Raw genomic sequence first — 19,720 nt, 5'->3', positions numbered from 1 at the left:
CACACACACACACACACACACACACACACACACACACACACACACACCTTGTACCAATGTGCCAATCTCAGCCCACTTTGCTTTGGGTAAAACATAATTTGAACTTTTCTCAAAAGTTCACATTCCTCTACCTCTAACCCTGCTACTGTCACTTCAAAGAAAGAGAGCGTGAAAGAGTGTGACAGAGAGTAAATTGAAGAGAGAAAAGTGGAAATAGACCCCTCAACAATGAAAGGGTTAATCTTCCTCCTTCATTGACCAGCGGCTGACTGCTTCACCCCAGTTTTTAAATCGGATTAGTCTGTAAACCTGCGGCCTGCCGAGTGTGGCCAAAACACAGCAGGGAGGGAGGAAAGAACCCTCTTCACGCCATTCTCTCATCTCTCTCAGTACTCTTACCCTCAAGGAGAGACAAACACAGAGGCCTGGAGTCACAGGAGGAGGGAAAGGAATCCAAGAATATCCCCAACAATTACAAATGTTTGATTTAAATCCTAAAACAACCATTTACTTAAACAAATAACTAAATATGGAACCCATTTGCCAGAATAAACCATTGGCATTGTACGTTCCTGCAAACTGCCAATACGTTGAATCTCGACATGTCTGAACCAAAAATACGTTTCATATCAACATTTCTACCTACGAGTAGATCAACATTGTGTTTTAACTGCAAGTGGTGCTTTTGAAACTGCATTCTCAATTACGTTTAGGTTTAGGTATCAGATCTACTTGGTTAGGTTTAGTAAAAGGTCATGGTTGAGGTTGAATTAAGCATGTTACTTTTGTTTTTTACTCGGAAAACTCTCCGGGGTGAAAGTCCCGTGTTGGACCCATTCGTCTACCCCGACCTCCCAACGCAGCCTTACGCAGATTTAAAACAAACGTATTTGTGATACATCAAAAACAAACTGAATCCGGGAGATACAAATGCAATGTTGTTTTGTTGTATGGGAACGTCATTTTTAGGAGAGCAGGATGAAATACGATCCAACCTGTAGTCGAGATAGTAGTTACTTAGTGTCTCTTTGTGATTAGTTTATGTCTCTGCGATCATTTTGTCTCTCATTTCGGTTTTCTAATTCTAAAAAGCGAAAGATAAACCACGCATATGCAAAGACAAGCAGAATTTTGTCTACAGTCACTAGTTTAAGTAGTTCTTATGTTGTTGTTTTTTTCAAATGATTGCTGATATCACCATGCATTTAAACTATTGAGTGGGCGAAAATCTTAATATCACATGGTACAATAAAATGAGTTTCCATTTGAAAGTTATTTTAAGTGTTTCTTAAAAAGCCTCTTTGGAGGGCTGCTCTGCTCTGGGAGGTGGTGTTATTGCACTCTGGTCCGTGCTGATAACGAGTCTGTGTATTGTGTTTCAACAGGCTCATTGTGTTTCCAGCTTTCACCTTCACTATAAGATCCATTCATTCAGTCTCTCTCTCACTCACACAATTTAATTCACACGCTCACTCATGCGTGCCTCATCTCTCTGGCTCTCCATCCTTCTTTCCTTTGCTCCCTGGTGATTCGCTCTGTTCAAGCGTTTTAGGAAATGACTTTCAATGGACGGTTTCCATCGAAATTCTCTACTTCCTGGTTTTGATCGTCGGCTGCGGACCAGCAGCTTCCTGACCGAAGCAAAGTGACCGAAGCAGACTTTGGTCATTACTCAAAGGGCTATAAAGCTGAATTTCCCTTTTACATTTCCAGTTAAATAGTTATATTTAGAGTTTTATAAAATTTTTGGAAAAAAGTAATTTGGGCTCGTGGGTGGCTGGAAGACGTGGTTGGCTGTCTGTTCTGCAGAAATTTAAATCTGAGGATGTTTTATTGTGAATTAAACTCTTTTTACTTCGCTGACCTTTATGTTTTCTAATCAGTGCTTCTACTCAATTAAGAACAGATCTTAACCCTGATCAGGACACTCTGTCTCCGTCATAATGCAGTCTGTGTTTCGTGGCCTTTAAATGTTTTTTATCCGTCATAATCACATCAGCACTGCAGCTATAGGTCGAATTTTTCAACACAGACCTCCAGTCAGCAGACCTTCTGTCGTCTACAACACACCTGCTATAACGTTAAACAAAGTCCAGCATTGATGTAAGTTTTCAGATCGGCATTCCTTCGCTCTGACACAAAGCAGACAGAGCATCTCCAAAAGCTTGATGAGGTCAGGAGGGATTTATTTGAATTCCTCATGCCGTGTTCCCATCAATCCAAAACCTGTCTTCACGAAACAAGTCTAAAAATCACTCTAACAGTAACTGTAAGACTCAAGAGATGAAGAATATTTGGAATTTTTTCACAAAGTATAAACCACATTGCAACAGGATATAAATCCACATCCCTGACTGTTTGAAATACCAGAATCCCCCTGAATCACATATTTATATCCCCTGCAATATCACAAATATAATACTTTAAATGTCAGTTAGATTGAATTTAGTTTAAACAGTTTGACAGGCCTCATGTCTCAGTGATTGCTCTTTCCATTAGGGTCAGTTATTCTTTTATGTGTGAAAGACCAGTCACAAATTAAACAATACGTCAGTCTATTATTTGGTAAAAGACTAACAGCTGTATCTAAATGTGGAATTCTGTCAGGATTTTGGCTGATTGTGAAAAGTATTTAGGACGGGAAACCAGTCAATCGTTAACAAACAACCTCTCTGCTTATTTGTATCCAAACCATGATATATTCTTTACTAAACCTGAGAAGTAGTTGCGTTGCCTCAACCTTACATGTCTCTGTGGTGGCTATGTAAGTCATGACAGTAAGAGGTCGTCCTGATTTCACATATTTCTGTGAGATCACATTGCACTTATGCCAACCAATAAAAATCATGTGTTGTGATGTCACGGTGAACTTTGACACCAACAAATTGTCTGCCTTCAAGCTGATTTATTTGCTCGGAAAGTGATCAACTCTCAGCATCAAACTTATATCCCTCCGCAGTTTCTTCCTTTTTATGCTTTGTTATTATCCCGACACCCAAAGGAAAGGTCTGTTTTCTTTTTAACCACACACTATAATCACTACACACACACACACACACACACACATAGGTTGAGACACAATTACACTTAATACACATACACACGGCACCAGCTGTGCTAATGATTAACCCAGATGCAGCCTCACCTCTCGGAGCTCTGATCCTGAACTGGAGGTGATGCAGCAAAGTGAAACCAAATGGTGCAGAACAGAACTAGCTATGTGGACATACAGTATATACCAAGCAGCCAGCTGGCAACAATATGATCCGACATGATGTCTGCTACACATACAAGTTTTCCTTCAAAATTATTCGAACTTTATTCTAACTATTATATTGAACCATGAAAACGTATTATGAGATGACATTTTTATTATTACACACTTAACTTTTGTTGTTTATCCACCTGTATCCAGATGTTTGGGTCCGAATTCGTAAAATTATCATAAACTACATCAGTTATGTTGTGCACATATTTTTTACTTATGTTTTCATCCTGCAACTGTTGTAACCCAATCTCTCTGCAAGGTCCTCCATGAGGCATGACACATTAGCTCTGCTCAGCATAATTTAAAACCTCTGGTTACATTTTCAGTTAAACCTCTGCATTATTAACATGACATCTACAATGTAAACACACATTCACTGTAAAAACAACACGCAGTACGTCACAAGATCCCTTACCCTTCCAAGCATGCACCGTAAAATACATCTTCAGTGGATTATAGTGGTACCCATTTTATTCCCAGCAGATGAGTATCAATGTGCTTTATTACCATAACCTCCTGAATTCCCTCGAATGCGGTATAAAGGGAGTGAAGCCAGGACTCGCTCAGGTTGACTGTACTGTACTGAGAGTGCCTGCAGGCACTCTCTGTTAAACTGCCATACATTATCATGGCAGTGTAAACACACTGTCGTGTAAATATATACCTCAGCTGCCAGAAAGAGGTTAACGCTCACATACTGTATGAAACTATACAACTAGAGCCATTAAAAAACGCAGTGTATTTTAGACTTACACATAATTGTGTTGTGGAAGAGAAACATGACAAAGTCTTCTTATGATTAGTTTGAACCTGTAAGTAGCTTGGTGGCATTAACATAAGACAACCAATAGTTTTACAAAGCCTGGGATGTTTTAATTTGTAATTTTAGATTACTTAACTGGTATTAACATGGAAATCTGTAAAGAGCATAGAAAGGAGAGCAAGTACTACCATTTTGTACAAAATCTAAATTTTTCACAAAGTCCTCCTGCCTTCAGCAGAGAAATATGTTACACGTCTGGGGGAAAAGGTCTTCTGCATAAAATCGTGTGAAGATGTGTGTGCACGTCTTCTTACAGTAACTATCGGGGCCCCACCAAGATATTACGAACACCCATCAAACACACACAGTCCTCTACCACAAACACCGACGGACACGCAGAGGGCATGAGGCTCAGCTGAATTTCAACAGCTTTAGTTCAAACACACACCCGACAGAGCGACTGAGGCTGAACTCTGCTCTGCTCAGTGTCTATAAAGACACCAAGTCAAACACAGATGTGACGGAAAGTCTCTCCTGAGGGATTCACCCAGACTGTATTTTAACACCAGGCACACAACCCATTTTGGGCTGATGATGTAAATCAATATGTTCTTCTGCTGCTTATTGTGACTGGTATGTCGCTCTTGTAATTCAACCGTAATCCAGGTTAGGGTTGCAAAGGGTCAGTGAATACAGGACATTTTCCAAGGGAAGTTAAGCTTGGGAATTTCGGGAATTTGGCAAGATTTGATGATAAAAATCATACTTTATAACAGTTAACTTATTTGGGGTGACAGTAAACACAATATTTAGTGAATAAACTTATGACGTAACACCTGCTAGTCTTTGCTAGCTAGCTGTGACCATGTGGGATGTAGCTTAAGCATGCTAATTGAGGAGATTTACAGTAGAAAAAAAAAAAATAAAGCCACCTGTCTCTTTGTATCTACTGTCAAATAAATCACAGCTTAAATATCCTCTGTGGGGTCACGGTGTAAACGCCTCCCAGCATCAGTATATTCCCCTTGACTGTACATCAAAATATCTGACAAATCCCCCACAGCCTGCAAGTAGACGCACACAAATGACCTGCACACACATGCACAAATCTAATCATGCAATACACACACTTATTATTAAATTAAACATATACGGCCCACTTCCGCTTCTTCATGAGACACCGACACTTATCTGGAAATTCACAGACTCCAACACACACACACACACACAGTTCATCTACATTAATTAAAACAGGCTTCATCTTGTTGATCCGCTCCAAAAAAAAAACCTAAATATAGGACAGGAAGGTTATTTGTATGGAAGTTGTAATCAGAAATATACATCTTCCTCTCCAACTCCAGCTGTTTTGCTCCCATGAAACTACATGAACACCCTGAAAACTGATATAAATACTCTACTGACAGAGGATGAGATACTTTAATACGTTGCAGGTGTTCAGTTGGCACTCAACCCTTCATTTGTTCAGACTTGACTTGGTTTTCTGCTTGAGATTTGACACTAATGGCGTGAAAATCTGATTTTAATCTTGTTCCTGGAGAGTTTTGGTCAAATCACCGGAAGCAAAAGACATTTATATATTAGAAAGACGTTACAGATGAGTGCTTCTTTGTATATGCATTGTACATTTTTTTGTAATTCTTTTCCTTCATTATTAATCAGCAGGCTCATGTGCTGTTACTTGCATCACAGGTGAGCAGGTATGTTGAAGATGATGAAGACAGACAGCACAGAATGCAACTACAGCCAAGAATAATTGAAACCCGTATGCATCAGATCAGAGCGGATATGAATTTGGTCATTTGCATTTTGCAGCGTTGAGTGTGTTAAAAAGTGTGGGAGTGTGTATGTTTGTACACTATGCGTCTGTGTGTTGCAGCAGGTAGACGCATCTGTGTCACTAATAACATAAATCACTTTTATAAGCTGCTGGATTTACCAAGACACACACACACACACACACACACACACACACACACACACACACACACGCAAACACACACGCACACACACACGCAAACACACGCACACGCGCACACTTGCAGTACAAAATCCAGTCAAAACAAGTCTGTGAGTCATGACAGTTTGGTCTGATTCACAGATTGTGTGTGTCTGTGTGATATTTATTGACCCTTTGAAGGTTGGGTATATTACTTGTAGGGGTTGTTGGGCTCGTTGGCGTTGCAGGACTCAGCATGTCCGTTACACACACAGCGTCCTCCGATACTGATGTCTTTGATACTGTAGTAATACTGTAAAATGAAAACAATACACAACACGAGTTATTGTCATCGATATGTTGTTGTACATCACGTTTTAGTTGAAGGAATATTTTCGGGAAATATGATCCCACATTCTACAACGATTTGTATGTTGTTCTTTTTTATTTAAATTTTACTTAAAGCACCCAATGAGCATCTAATCTATCGATTCATCTCTTTGACTCTACTAAACCCACCAAGGGATCGTCTAATATGTAAGAGTTGTGCTGAAAGTCTGGAGAGACAAACTGTAATAAAAGTTGCATTTACAAAGAAGTTGTATTCTCTTTATGTCAATCATCCTTTGGAAGAATATGGCATCAACAAATCATTCCTAATTGGTTGCGTTGCGTTACCCTGCGGGTGACAGTGGGGTCACGGAGCGCCTTTCCCATCAGGTGTCCCAGCAGCGTGTTGGTTCTCAGGAAGCGAAGCCTGATGTTGGTGGCCTTGGTGAAGTCCCTCAGTACTGGCGAGTAGGAGAAGTTCAGGGCCCCGGGCCGACCGTTCACCAAGGACACCACAATCTGGGAGAGGACGACAGAAGCTGGTTATCAGCTGACCAAATTATAAATATAAACATTGCAGTCTGGGAAAGTCCTGCAATTATCAAAGGGATGACATCCACCAAATCATATTCATAGTTTGATATCATGGCACCAGCAAAATGTTTGTTTTTGATTCTGTGTTGCATGACAATAGTGCAGGATTGTTTTCCTGACTAATGATTATTATAATATGCTTTTAAAAAATACTCTGTACCCCCGTGTCCTTTTTCAATCATTGTTTAGTTTATGTACAATTTTATAAATACAAAAATAAAATTTTTACTTTTGGCACATTTATAGTAAGGGCTGGGCAATAACTCAAATTTATGATTTATCTCGTTTTAATGTAATCGTAGTATGGCGAAATCATATATCAAGATATAATAATACACAATTACGTCGTCTGAATAAATAACAAGCACTTACTGACAGAAAAGCTGATCACTAAAGTTCACAATTAAATGAGACGCTACTCTTTTTTTTTTGTCAGATTCAGACAGGAGTATACAAAAATAGACTTGACTACGACCTAAGACTACTAGACCATGTGGTTAATTTATATACTAAATAATTGACTTACCAGAAAACCTGCTACATTGTGATACATATTTGTATTGAGATATGAAATGACCTATATCATGAGAGAAGATTTTGGCCAATAAACAAAAAAAACAATACATGTAATGGAAATATGTGTGAACAACTTTGGAGGCTCTTTTGAATGGACACTTTGAATTGAAGATATTTAGGCCCCAATTCCACAAAATAATACTGGTATTTCTCCCTATCAATCTATTAATCTTTTTATCTATAAAATGCAAAAAATAGTAAAAACATGTCCATCACAATGTCCCAGAGTCGAGTACAAAACTTTAAGAGAATCAGTCACAAAAGATAAAGAAAAACAACAAATCCCCACATTTGAGCAGTTGGAATGAGGGAATGTTTGCTTAAAAATGACCAACTTTTTCTGTGGCTCAACTAATAAATGAACCGACTAATTGTTTCAGCTCTACAGCGTTGGACGAAGACATTAAAGTACTTTATATACAAACACACACTCACCTCTCCATTCTCCAGCGGGACTATACGGGAGTATTCGGTGGTGCAGACGATGTCATTATCATTGTTGATCCTCTCAATGGTTTCCTGTCCAAAACGCTCAATACAGTCTCTCTTGGAGGCTACACACACACACACACACACACACACACACACACACACACACACACACCCACACACACACACAGACACGAGAGAGAAAAGAAAAGCGTCTAATCAATCACAAGCACATTTGCAAACGTGTGAACATCCCCTCGTGTTAAAGGTGAGGAGTGTGTACCATCTTTAATGATGCGTCTCAGTGTGATAATTAGAGGAGGGTCTCGGCTTGGTGGAGGTCTATATTTTAGTTCTCCTTAAATATACCTCGGCAGCCTTTTCAGCTTCACAACAGCTGGAATGGCATCATTAATCATCAGCTTCCACTAAAAACACTAACTCTGTATGACTCTCTTGAAGCCTAACCTACTGTAAACCTAACTCTGATCTGAATCAATATAAATCCAAAGACTACAGATCAATTCATCATTTAAGATATAAATGTATATAACCTATTTATCAACACATATCCATCACAGCAAGGTATTTTCCCTGATTAATAGGTCAAGCTGTTATAACTGCTGTGCTTATATCCAACACGTTCACAATGTGTGACGGCGATCCCACAGTAATAATCCTGGATTCATTATTCATAACATCAAGTTGATTTGCAGTCTAATTATACTAATAATGCTTATTATTAGTTATTTATTTATGACCTCTTTGTAACACCAAGGAATATAAATATACACATCTGACACACTAAAGTGCTGCATAAACTTCTGTCCTGATGATGCAGGATGACAATCGCCAAAACTATCCAATCAACAAGTTACCCATCAGTCTGCATAACTTCATGTTTACTCCTCTTGGTTCGTTTGTAAAAATGTCAGTGTGAACAGGAATCAAAACTAAAATGCAACAATTTATCATGTATTTTTTCCTGGACCAAATCAACCCGAATACAGGTGTTAAAGCAAAAAGGTTGGCTGATTCTCAACGATATCTCATTTATCTTCATCAATTCATTTAAACGTTAGCTGGTTGATTTGGGTTTAGAGAAACCATCCTCTGCCTTTAAAGAATAATCAAACTGTAAAAGTGCGTCTGACAGTTTGAGACGTCAGCTTGTTTAAGCCACATTGTTTCCTCATGAAGACACAGCTACATTCCTGGAATGGTTTCACTTTATCTCAGAAGTGACCTTGACACGGAGGAAGACTGAAAGACCACGAAAACAAGACAAAGAAGAGGAGGCAAGGGTGATTTTATATGTCAAGATGTCCCATCCAACCGTACCTCGAACAGCAGTTCAAACCCTCCCGTAGTAGATTTTAATAAAAAAAATCCCAGCAGGTGGGAGGTGATCTCACACTTGTAGAGCATTAAACAAACAGACAGTGAGTCCCTGTGAGTATACTAGTATAAAGTATGCATGCAGTAATGTATTCAACAGCAATCAGAGAACAAGCTTTGGTGTACTGCCAGCTGACTTCACTTTAAAGAATTCCAGGGTAAAGACGGCTATCAAACTGCAGAGACTTTATTTCTCTGCCATCTTGAACAGCTGGAGCAGCTTTCAATAATCCAAATTAATGAGTGGACACACAGACACACAGACAGACAGACACACACACACACACGCACACACACACACACAGATGAGGCAGACCCAAACCCCCTCTGCCTCTGTCTCTGCTACTCAGGTGAACATCAAGCTGTGACCTGTTGGCAGACATGCCTGGAATTCCCCTGGAGCCCACCTGGACTGACAGCTGCCACAGCCAATCAGCTAGCAGCTCTATGATGTAATGTCCCCCCTCCTCCGACCTGACCGACAAACCAACCAACCAATCAGCCGCCTGCCCTCGGGGCTGCTGTTAAACTGTGAGATTAGAGGGAGAATTAAATCTTACCCTGGGGGAAGTTAGGAAAGCATGAAGTGATGCTGATGGAATCTGACTCTGTTTGCTTCTAATGACCAAACATCTGGAGTCACACACATATGTATGCATTGTATAGGTGAATATGTGCAATACTCACAGGCAAAGTACTGCCAGGGTTGGTAGGTCTGACCAAAGTCGACGGATCTCTCCAGAACCCAAAGGTCCGGACGGGGAGAGTTTGCGAACTTAATCAACACGTAGGCAACATGGAAGAGCTGCAGAGACACAGAGAAGAAGACATTCACATTATTCACACATTCAAACTGAGGTTAAGAGAGGATGACAAGAAATTGTTTTTAACTGCAACATTGCAAATGGCTCTAAGGTAAAAAAACAAAACAATAACAATACACCCATCAACAGCACAAATATATTCACATTCATAAAACCTTTGTATTATGTTCCTTATCTAACAAGCTGCAGAATCATTTCTTGATTATTCTAGATACATTTTGTATTTATAAAATGTGAAATTAAATGAAATTGTTGATCGCAGCAGGCAGCTTCGTTTTAAAATACGGTCGATGGGTGAAAGTCTCACAGGGAAACATCTGTTACTGATTGGAGTCTAAGCTGAATGAGTTTCTGGTGAACCTGCACGATTTTCATTCACTTCAATCCGACCTGGTGGCACCGATGACAAGCATTAAGAATAACCATAAAGAAATAGCCAATCTTCTCGCTGATGGTCTTGTTCACTTCTGTGGGCCATATAGGGTCATGAGTAATGAATTCAGACTGTTTCATAACCAGTTAAAAATGTCTCACAGTAACTTCAGGATTAAATGTAAAGGGAGAAAGAAAATGGAAAGGAATGGAAAAGAGAAGGAAAAGAAGAAAAGTGTCAAGGATGGGAAAGGAAAACAAGGGAAGGAAATTAAACAAAAGGAAAGATGGATATGAAAGGAAAGGATATGAAAGGAAATAGACATAAAACAAAAGAAAAAAAGGAAAAAGACAGCATCTGAAAATAAATTCAAGCAAAGGAAAAACAAGAAAGAAAAGAAGTAAAAATAAAGAAAGGGATAGGAAATTAAAGGGAAAAGAATGCAATGGGGTTAATAGAAGAGAAAACAAGACAAGCTAATTCAACCGTTGTGGTTAAAAGTGGAAAAGCGAGCTGCCAGCTTCATATAAACCCAGTCGGCGGTCCACAGTTGACCTGTGAAACTTCTTCCCTCCTGAGAGAAATCACGTCAAAACCCAACTACAGTGCGTCTGATCCGTTATGTCGTGTTACATGTTAGGTTCTGAGTTATTATCAAAAAACTGATTCCTGTCAGTAATGAGCAACAGGTGCTCTGCAATCACACTCTCAGGTTTCAGCCCAGCTCTCCGGCTGTCTGCAGCCTCTTCTCTTTCACTTGTCATCCCTCACTCATTTCCTGAAAAGGCCCTGAAGCTGGTTAGACGGCGATGACAAACTGCTCTCACGGGCAAAGAGAAGGCCAGCTGTACCGCTTCGTCCGTCAGACCTTGAAACAGAACACACTGAAATAACAAGATGACGCACGTAGAAATATTACAACTAATCACATTTCATTTGTACACATCCTCTGCGCGTGTGTGTGTGTTGAGAGCTCCTTTTTGAGTGCAGCATATGACGATGTCAAGTTTTTTAAAATTGTAATTATTTGCAACGTTGCCTCTCTTGGGTTTTGTACTTAAAGACAAGCTAAAGACAAGCCTTACCTGTTGCAGGCCACATTTTAAACTGAGCTTAAATCCCTGCATCTAAAACCAACCAACTTGTCTCTGTTTTAACATTGTTCGACATTTAGTTGGTCTTTGTCTCCCCATCGGAGCACAAACACACACACTTTGACCATCCATTACTGGAGTTCGGCCTGTGATCGCCATACTTCCTCCTTCTGACAGGCAGCTCTGTCAAAGGCGAAGACAACACACGAACAGCATGCAAAGACATTGACGCACTTACAGAGAAAGACCTGCAAGAACTCGTTCTATCACTGTGAAATGCCAGAAGTGTGCGTTCCAGGCTGATGAATGAAAGAGGGAGAGGATGGAGGGATGGAGGAGGAGGACCTGTCATCTCTGTTGACAGAGGAGACTCGTGTTCACCCATCTCCATCTGTCCAACCACTCATACTCAGTTACTGCAATTTGTCAGTATCGTAATATTACAACACTGCAACTTTCAAAACTGTCATTTCCTGCACCATTTACATAATCCCTCAAACATGAAATCAAAAACTGTTTCAGACTGCAACTCTGTGTTTTCATGTAATTAAAACGGTAAAAATGGAAATATGCGTTACATTCCTCCACTCTGCTCACTTGTGTTGTTTTTTTTAATTTGGTAACCAGAAATATCTGTCAACATATATAGAAAGAAAGGAGTCACAAGAGACTTTTAAATGCACTTTGTTACGCAAAGAAGGGTGGTTTAAAACATATAAACATATAAACGTATATGTGTGTGTGTGTGTGTGTGTCTGAAGGAGATCTAAAAGGACAGGAAACAGAAAGCGAGGCCTCTGCACGTCCCTCAGGGCCAAAGACATTGGAGGACAAATCCAGAAGCATTCCTCTGATTCCAGGGTTAAAGTTTGACCAGCTCAGGGAGCGACCTCAAGTTCAGAGCAGATCCTTTGAACCAAAGACTTAATTTCTAACTGAAAACACACGACTGAACACGCAGAGATCAGGTGATCTGCTCTGAACTTCAGACTATATTGTGTTTTTACATTATTTGCTTCATACGGTTTGATTCTGAATGCAACAATCCACTTTATCTACAATTGCATTTGCAAGTCGTATCACCAAACTTTTCTCTATATTTAAGAAATTTAAGAAAGGATGTTTTGAATTTCCTTCCAAAATATTAGAGGCCATAGTGTGCGACTTGTGTCGTGAAGTGTTATGCACACACACGTGCATGGTAATCTATTGTTCTTTCTTAAAATTGTAATCCTGCTAGTAATCCCCATTGTTATTGAATCGATTGGTAATCTGGTTCTGTCTTTTTTTGTTTTGTAACTGTAACGGAATATAGTTCGTTTTTTTCCTAATCCAAATTACAAAACACCGTTCAATATATTCCTTTACACCCCAATATACAGAGACTGTCACGGCTCGTTTTTATTTCTCTCAGCAGTTAATATTTAAAAATATCTTTTTTGCAGTCTTTGTCATTGAAGATGAATGGTGCAGAGCTAGCTATGTGATTGGCTGTTGCTTTGGTAAGCCAGTCTTATCACTGCCTACGCCCTGCCCCAGCTAAGGTTTAACAATGTATTATTTTACTATTTCATTCATTTAATTTGTCATATGATAATTCATTTCACAGTGACTCATTTATCTATAATAAAAGAGGATCAGCCGTATAATCGATGATGAAAATAATCATTAGTTGCAGCTCTAATGGGACTGTAGTAAACCCACTAATGTAAGATAGAGGTGACTTAAAGTGGTTCCCTGTGTAATTTAGCACTACTCAGTCTTTCTCTCTCTCTCTCAGCTGTCTGTCTCCAGCACTCGGTGGGAGTCAGTCTATTGCCTGGTCTAAAAACACACACTCACACAGTTACAACAAAAGGTTTTGCTGACCCCTTTTTTTCCCCAACACACACATACACACACCCCTCTACAGGATTTATGGATTAGTGGCGGCCTCCCAGGTCAGCCTCCCTGAATTGCCTGTCAATCCCATCAATCAAACTATGGGGCGAGAAAAACAAATGGAGAGAATAAGAAAGATATTGGAAGAAATCTGTAGATAAAGAAAACAAAACTAAAAACATTTATGGAAACAATGTTTTTTTCTTTTGGGATACCAATTAAAAAAACGCTCCTCGTTAATAACTCAGAGTGGAGGCATCTCTTCTCTGTGACAGCCCCGTCCTCACAATCCAGCAAAATCAAGCCATCAAAGATGTCTGGAAACCACTTTGTCTCGTACAAACTACTAAACTATTACAGACGTGTGACTGAGTGAATGGTTGCTGAACATTTACGTTTACTGGAGAACTGATTATCAAACTAAAATGGTTAGTGTCTCCGTCTATCCATTCATTTTGGACTTCAGATTTTGTGGGTGTATTGCTAAGGACCCAAGTGCAGAGAAGAGTGCGAGCTCGTCAGATCTACAGACATATTTATTAGTAGTGCCTTACGTGAACTTAATTATTTAATCTGCTGCTTATTTTCTCCATTAAGTCACTTGTATTGAGGCTCTGACTTCTTTTGATACGTTTTAGTTCACTGTCTCAACGTACTAAAAGCTCAGTTATACAGGTACACCTGATATACGTGGTCTACTACTACTACTACTACTACTACTACTACTCCATTCTACCCGACACACCTTCCCTACTTAAAGAGATGTTTTGATAGTTTTGAAATGTCAAAATGTAAATTAGAAATATCAACTCCCACTAAAGATATTGTCTGAATGCATACATATACTGTGTGTATATGTCGAAGGAATGTGTGTGTGTGTGTGTGTGTGTGTGTGTGTGTCTGGCCTCTAGCTGGTTTAATAATTGTACACATTCCTCCGTGGCACCACATTCCTGGTGCAATGTAACCATGGAGATAAGATAGGGGACACACAATAAAGGGACAGAGGGAAGGATGGGGGGATGATGGATGGAGGGATGAAGGCGACACTATAACATGTACAAACACTGCAGAGTGAGAGCGATAAGAGCGGACACATCAAGTGTAAAATGTCACCTGTTGATACAAAGTCAAAGCTTTCGTCATGAACCTTTTATGGAGAAAATGCTGTGGCTGAATCCTCATGGTGCACAACCTTTTGTACAGATATACAGTATATAGTAAATATTATTATCTACAGATCGAATTTTGATTGATTAATCGTGAATGTATTTTTTTTAAGCAAAAATACCCAAAATTCGTTGGTTTCCACTCCTTAAACGATGTTTGCTGGTCTTGTTAGTCTTCAATAACAGTACATTGAATATCTTTGGGATTAGGGCAGCTGGTCAGACAATAAAAGGCATTTGAAGACTTCCGCTCTGGCTCGGGGAAAACTGTGATCGACACCTGTCAGTATTTTCATACATCAATTAATTGTAAAAATCATCTTCCGGTTTGTCAAAAACCTAAATAATGGGTAGTTGCAGAAGTATTCTTACGCATAACCTTCATAAACTAACTAAGAAAACAAAGTAAGTATGAGATAACTTAATACAAAGATTAAAGATTATTCCCTGACTGTAAAGCGAAAGCACTGAGATACTGCTGAATAATTCTCTGATTTACTATTACACTCAAAGGCATCATTTCTATTGAGTAAATATCAAGTTAAATTGGTTTCTTCCATATCCAAATGTCTCCATTTCTGGGTTTCAATGTTAAGAGATGATAAAAATCGAACAGCTGTGAATCCCAGATCTGGATCACCGTCAAAATCGGCCTCTGTTGGGCGGCTGCAGTAATCTAAATGAAATCAGAATGTAACCACAAAAGTAGTATGATTACCGGAGTAATTCAAATAAATGTAAATAAATCACAACTCTACGGAGGACAAAACACCTGAGGGACGTGATGGATGATGGACAGACATAGGGAAGGAAATGAGATCCAAGAAAGAGAGTCAAAGAGGAAATGTAACCAAATGACCTGCAGGATAGGTCACTGTGTCTGTGTGTGTGTGTGTGTGTGTGTGTGTAACTATCTTTCTGGTGAGTGCAGAACTCGGCCTAAACTTTCCTTAACCTCTTTAGTCCATTAATGAGATTCAAGTCAATACTTCTTCACATTGTGCATTGAACATGTGTTGCTGTCTGGTGAAGAACTGCACTTAGTAATAATCGGCACATTTATCCATGAACATGTAGCTGCAGCTCATGATCCAAATAAGTTTTAGACTTTTCCTACCAACAATGATTTTCATTGTTGATTAATATGCAGATTGTTTTCTGGACTATTAGTTTGGTCTTAAAATGTCAGAGAACACAAATGTATTCAATTTACTACCACATTGGAAGGAAAAGAACAAGAAGCAAATATTCACATTTTAAAAGGTGTACACCATGAATTTTAGCATTTTTGTCTTAAAAACAATATAATTACTAAATCAAAATTGACATCGTTTAATTTTCTACTGACCAATATCAAATTCTAAGATTCTCAGTGGAGGTTTGCACCAACAAGAATTTTGTGTGATTAAGTATCAAAGATATTTACGGATTCTTATGGCATCTTCCTGGAGCCCAAACCCAAAAGTACTCCTGGATTTTAGGAGCGAAAACCAGCAAATGTTTATTATTTTAAGTTGTTAAATGAGTTGAAAAAAATAACCGATTGTCGGAATTGCCAGAAACCTTTTCAGTCAGTTAAAATGTAAGCACTAAGTCAAAATATATGGAATCTAAAGGGACTGCAATGAATCCACACTGGGATTTCAAAGTTTCCGTCGCTGGAGAAAAGGCTCTTTAATCAGAGCTCACACGACGCCACACTGAAACCAACTACATGATCTGATATCACACAGCACCAACAGATGTTCCTGTGTGTGTGACTGTGTGTTTGTGTAGGGACGCGTGTGAGATATGTCTTTACAGTAAGCCAGGCGGATGGGAAGATTATTCTGGCGTCAAGAGAGAATGAGTGTGTGTGCGTGTGTGTGCGTGTGTGTGCGTGTGTATGTGAGGTTGATAAAAGACAGGATGAAGGAAATATTGGCAGAGTTGTAAAGTAGAGATGGAGCTGCAGCTTCATCTGTCAGTATACAGAAGAGAGTTAAAGGACCATTCCGTGGTCATAAGTGCTTCTGCTTGTCTCCTGCATCTCCTAACTGGCTTTGTTTAAGGGTAACATTCAAAATTGAATGACCCTGTCCTTGTGAAACATTAAACCTTTCATTCATTCTGTTTCCACCGACTCTTCTTGTTATCCGTCAGTCAATGTGTAATCTGTTTCTCTCCGTCTCTGCAAACAGATCCAGTAGTGCCAGACCGAGGAGCAGCTGTTGTAATCACACACACACGCACACACACATAATCTCTAATAGAGGAGAGAAGTGAAAAGTTGATTCACGTCTTTTACAGTCTATCAGTGTATCGGTCTGTCTGGACAGACAGCAACTGCTCTGTGCATGTGCATGTGCATGTGTGTATGTATGTGTGTGTGCGTGTGTGTGTACATGCATGAGAGATCTTCCCAAAGAACAAAGGTCATTCCCACATTCCAAGTCAATCTCAGTGTCTCTCTTGTACCTCTCTTTCCTTCCTAATCCTCCCCGAACATGTATTCATTCATGTATTCATTCATTCATTTATCCCTCCCTCCCTCCCTCCCTCTCTCCCTCTCTCCCTCTCTCTCCAGGGGTTCGGGAATGCCCATCTACTCTTCCTTCAGGATCCCAGTGCAGAATTCCTAACAAAGATTCCGGAGGAAAGACTTTCACGGCTCCTCTTAGATTTCAGTGAGAACATTTTCTGACGGTTTCAGGTTTCGCAGTTTAAACCGAGACGCCCCTTGTGGAATTATAAGGACTGAAAACGATACTGCGTCTATCAAAGCAGACAGAGGCTTTGACTTTTCCACTGCGGAGTGATTTATCCTCCAACACAACTGAGAAACTCAAGGTGATTGGCGCGAAGGAGCTCAATATGCTTGAAACGGACGAGTTGGCATGAAGTGTCATCTGAAAGCTACTCGAAGACGGGGTGAAAAGCCTGCTATGGTACGCAAAGGAAAACTGTACAAATGGGTTTATAATAATTGAACAGTGTATGAACAATCTCTTAAAAGGTACACAATCACTTGGTAAAGTAAGTGTGATTGTCACACTGTTGCTTTTGGAGAACTGTCACAAATTGTGAGAAGCACTTCATTTCACAACACTACTACCGAGCTTTGACAGTTGTTGGTTGTTGCAATTGTTGTTTTTTAAATCCCCATTTTAAATTGGGTCTCGGGTTTTGTCGATCATAGGATAGCACGAGTACATTGTAACCTTTAAGAGACAGCGATGAGCCTGGTCGGAAGTGAGGTTTGGTTATGCCCCAGGCCAAGTGTGGAGATATCTCACATTTAGAGCTGAAATATTAAAATTTAGCTCAGAGTTAACTGACCTGTATAGCCTCCTGTACGTATCTGCTGCTAGAAATAAAAGGGACTCAAATTCATTACTTTGAAACCCAATGTTGGCAAATTATTAGCTGTCATTGAGTTAAGCAGTCGTCTTCTTTTCCAGAGAGAAAAAGGTTACCTTCAAGTACACATTATCTTCACGCCTGTAAAAGAACGGAAGAGAAAAAAACTGTACCTAATAACAGCCTGCATGTTCCCAATAACCACCTCCATATTCCAACTGCACCGTTCTCCAGGTGGCCTTTCGCTGCCCAGAGGCTAAAGATGTGCATAGACAGCCTTCACCTTCACACCTTTAAGACCTATACATTTATACAGCCGGCCCATACATGCTCAGCCAGTGATCTCAGTTTCGAAAACACTTCAGAAATGTTAAGATTACACACTCGGTCTTTATCTTTCCATCTTCACGTTGGTTTGCACAGTGTTAAAAACTTCTTCACAATGCTTCTCCACTTCTTCTGACATGTCAGAGCAAGAAAAGAAAATCTAGGTAAAGACTCGGTGATGAGTTGCATTCTAAGGATGTCACAAAGGTGGAAATACCGACTTCCCACTGGAAAAAAAAAAATGGAATGGCGCAATCAATCGAGATATAATTTATTGCTAGAAGGCAGAGTGGCATTTTAACTCAAAACACTAGCATAACATCAGCTGTTTTGCGGAATTACAGATCTATCAACGATATCTCATCCATGTCTCTCCCCTAGTTTTTCCAAACTGGACAACTAGAGTATCCTGGGTATTTAGAAGTCCCGTCTTTGTAAGGAGCGCAGCACTAGAGAGGACAAGAGGGTGACAGCTGAGAGGGGAAGACAATGAGAAGAGTAGTCAAGATAGTGAGAAAAGAAAAGCAGACCTGAAGATGATTGGAGGAGAAGGACGGGAAGAGAGATAAGAGGGATGGACTCCCATCATGGAAATACTGAGGGAAGCTTCTTCTCAGAGAATATTTATCAGGTTAGATGAGGAAGAAGGAGGAAGGGAGGGTGAAGGAAGGAAAGGAGGGGGAGGGGAAAGGGTAAAAGTGAGAAAGAACGATGACACCTCTACCGCTACTGTTTTAGCCGTTAAAAACGAATCTGTATTGTCCATTCATTGGACAGAGTTCTGGCGCCTGGGGGTCAAAGCAAGATGATTTTTCGAGTTAGTTTTCTTCATATACTGTATATTGCTTAAATCTTGCAATAACAAACTAAAACTAAAAGTGAATTAACATGGACTCTTATATGTTCAATGTTGCACACCAGATTTTGTTGCATAGCTTTCCAAGCTTACAGCTTTGTATTTAAAGGTCATATCTCAGTTTATTCTAACTCAATTTGAAACAAACCACGCCATTATGACTGCACATGGCTCAGGAATAAAAGCATTTTCATGCATCTTGGGGCCATTTGATTTTTTTTTTTGTTATCCTCTTGAAAAAAACAAAGTAAAGATGCCAATGTTCAGATAAACAGAGAGAGAAGCTGAAAGGATAAGAAAAAGAGGAAGCTGATGGAGGAGCAGTGAAGAGGAGTAGCAGAATGAAAGTGGCGAGGAGGGAGGTGAAACGGGCAGAAGAGGCCCTGGAGGGACAGTTTATCCTCAGGGTTCTTCTACAGATTGATGCCTTGTTCCACCACTCTGTCTGACAGTTCCACATCCCCCCAGGATGTGGAAACTCCTGCACAGTGTATATGTGTGTGTGTGTGTGTGTGTGTGTGTGTGTGTGTGTGTGTGTGTGT

The 19,720-nt window shown here is 39.8% G+C and overlaps 1 protein-coding gene across 2 annotated transcripts in view; it reads right to left on the bottom strand.

The window, feature by feature from the left end:
* Positions 1–19,720, bottom strand: part of lama5 (laminin, alpha 5) — an 89,663-nt gene that overhangs the window by 45,978 nt on the left and 23,965 nt on the right. For both annotated transcript variants that reach the window (XM_031844286.1, XM_031844287.1), the window contains exons 3-6: positions 10,003–10,120; positions 7,924–8,042; positions 6,667–6,837; positions 6,204–6,301 (exon numbers count right to left, since the gene is read on the bottom strand). In XM_031844286.1, coding sequence (XP_031700146.1) covers positions 6,204–6,301; positions 6,667–6,837; positions 7,924–8,042; positions 10,003–10,120 — 506 coding nt within the window. The remainder of the gene's footprint in view (positions 1–6,203; positions 6,302–6,666; positions 6,838–7,923; positions 8,043–10,002; positions 10,121–19,720) is intronic.

The sequence above is a fragment of the Anarrhichthys ocellatus genome, unplaced genomic scaffold (genome assembly GCF_004355925.1).
Source record: "Anarrhichthys ocellatus isolate YVR2014 unplaced genomic scaffold, GSC_Weel_1.0 scaffold5, whole genome shotgun sequence".
NCBI lineage: Eukaryota > Metazoa > Chordata > Actinopteri > Perciformes > Anarhichadidae > Anarrhichthys > Anarrhichthys ocellatus.
Note: the sequence above shows the minus strand (reverse complement) of the source record. Positions and strands in the feature narration are given on the sequence as shown.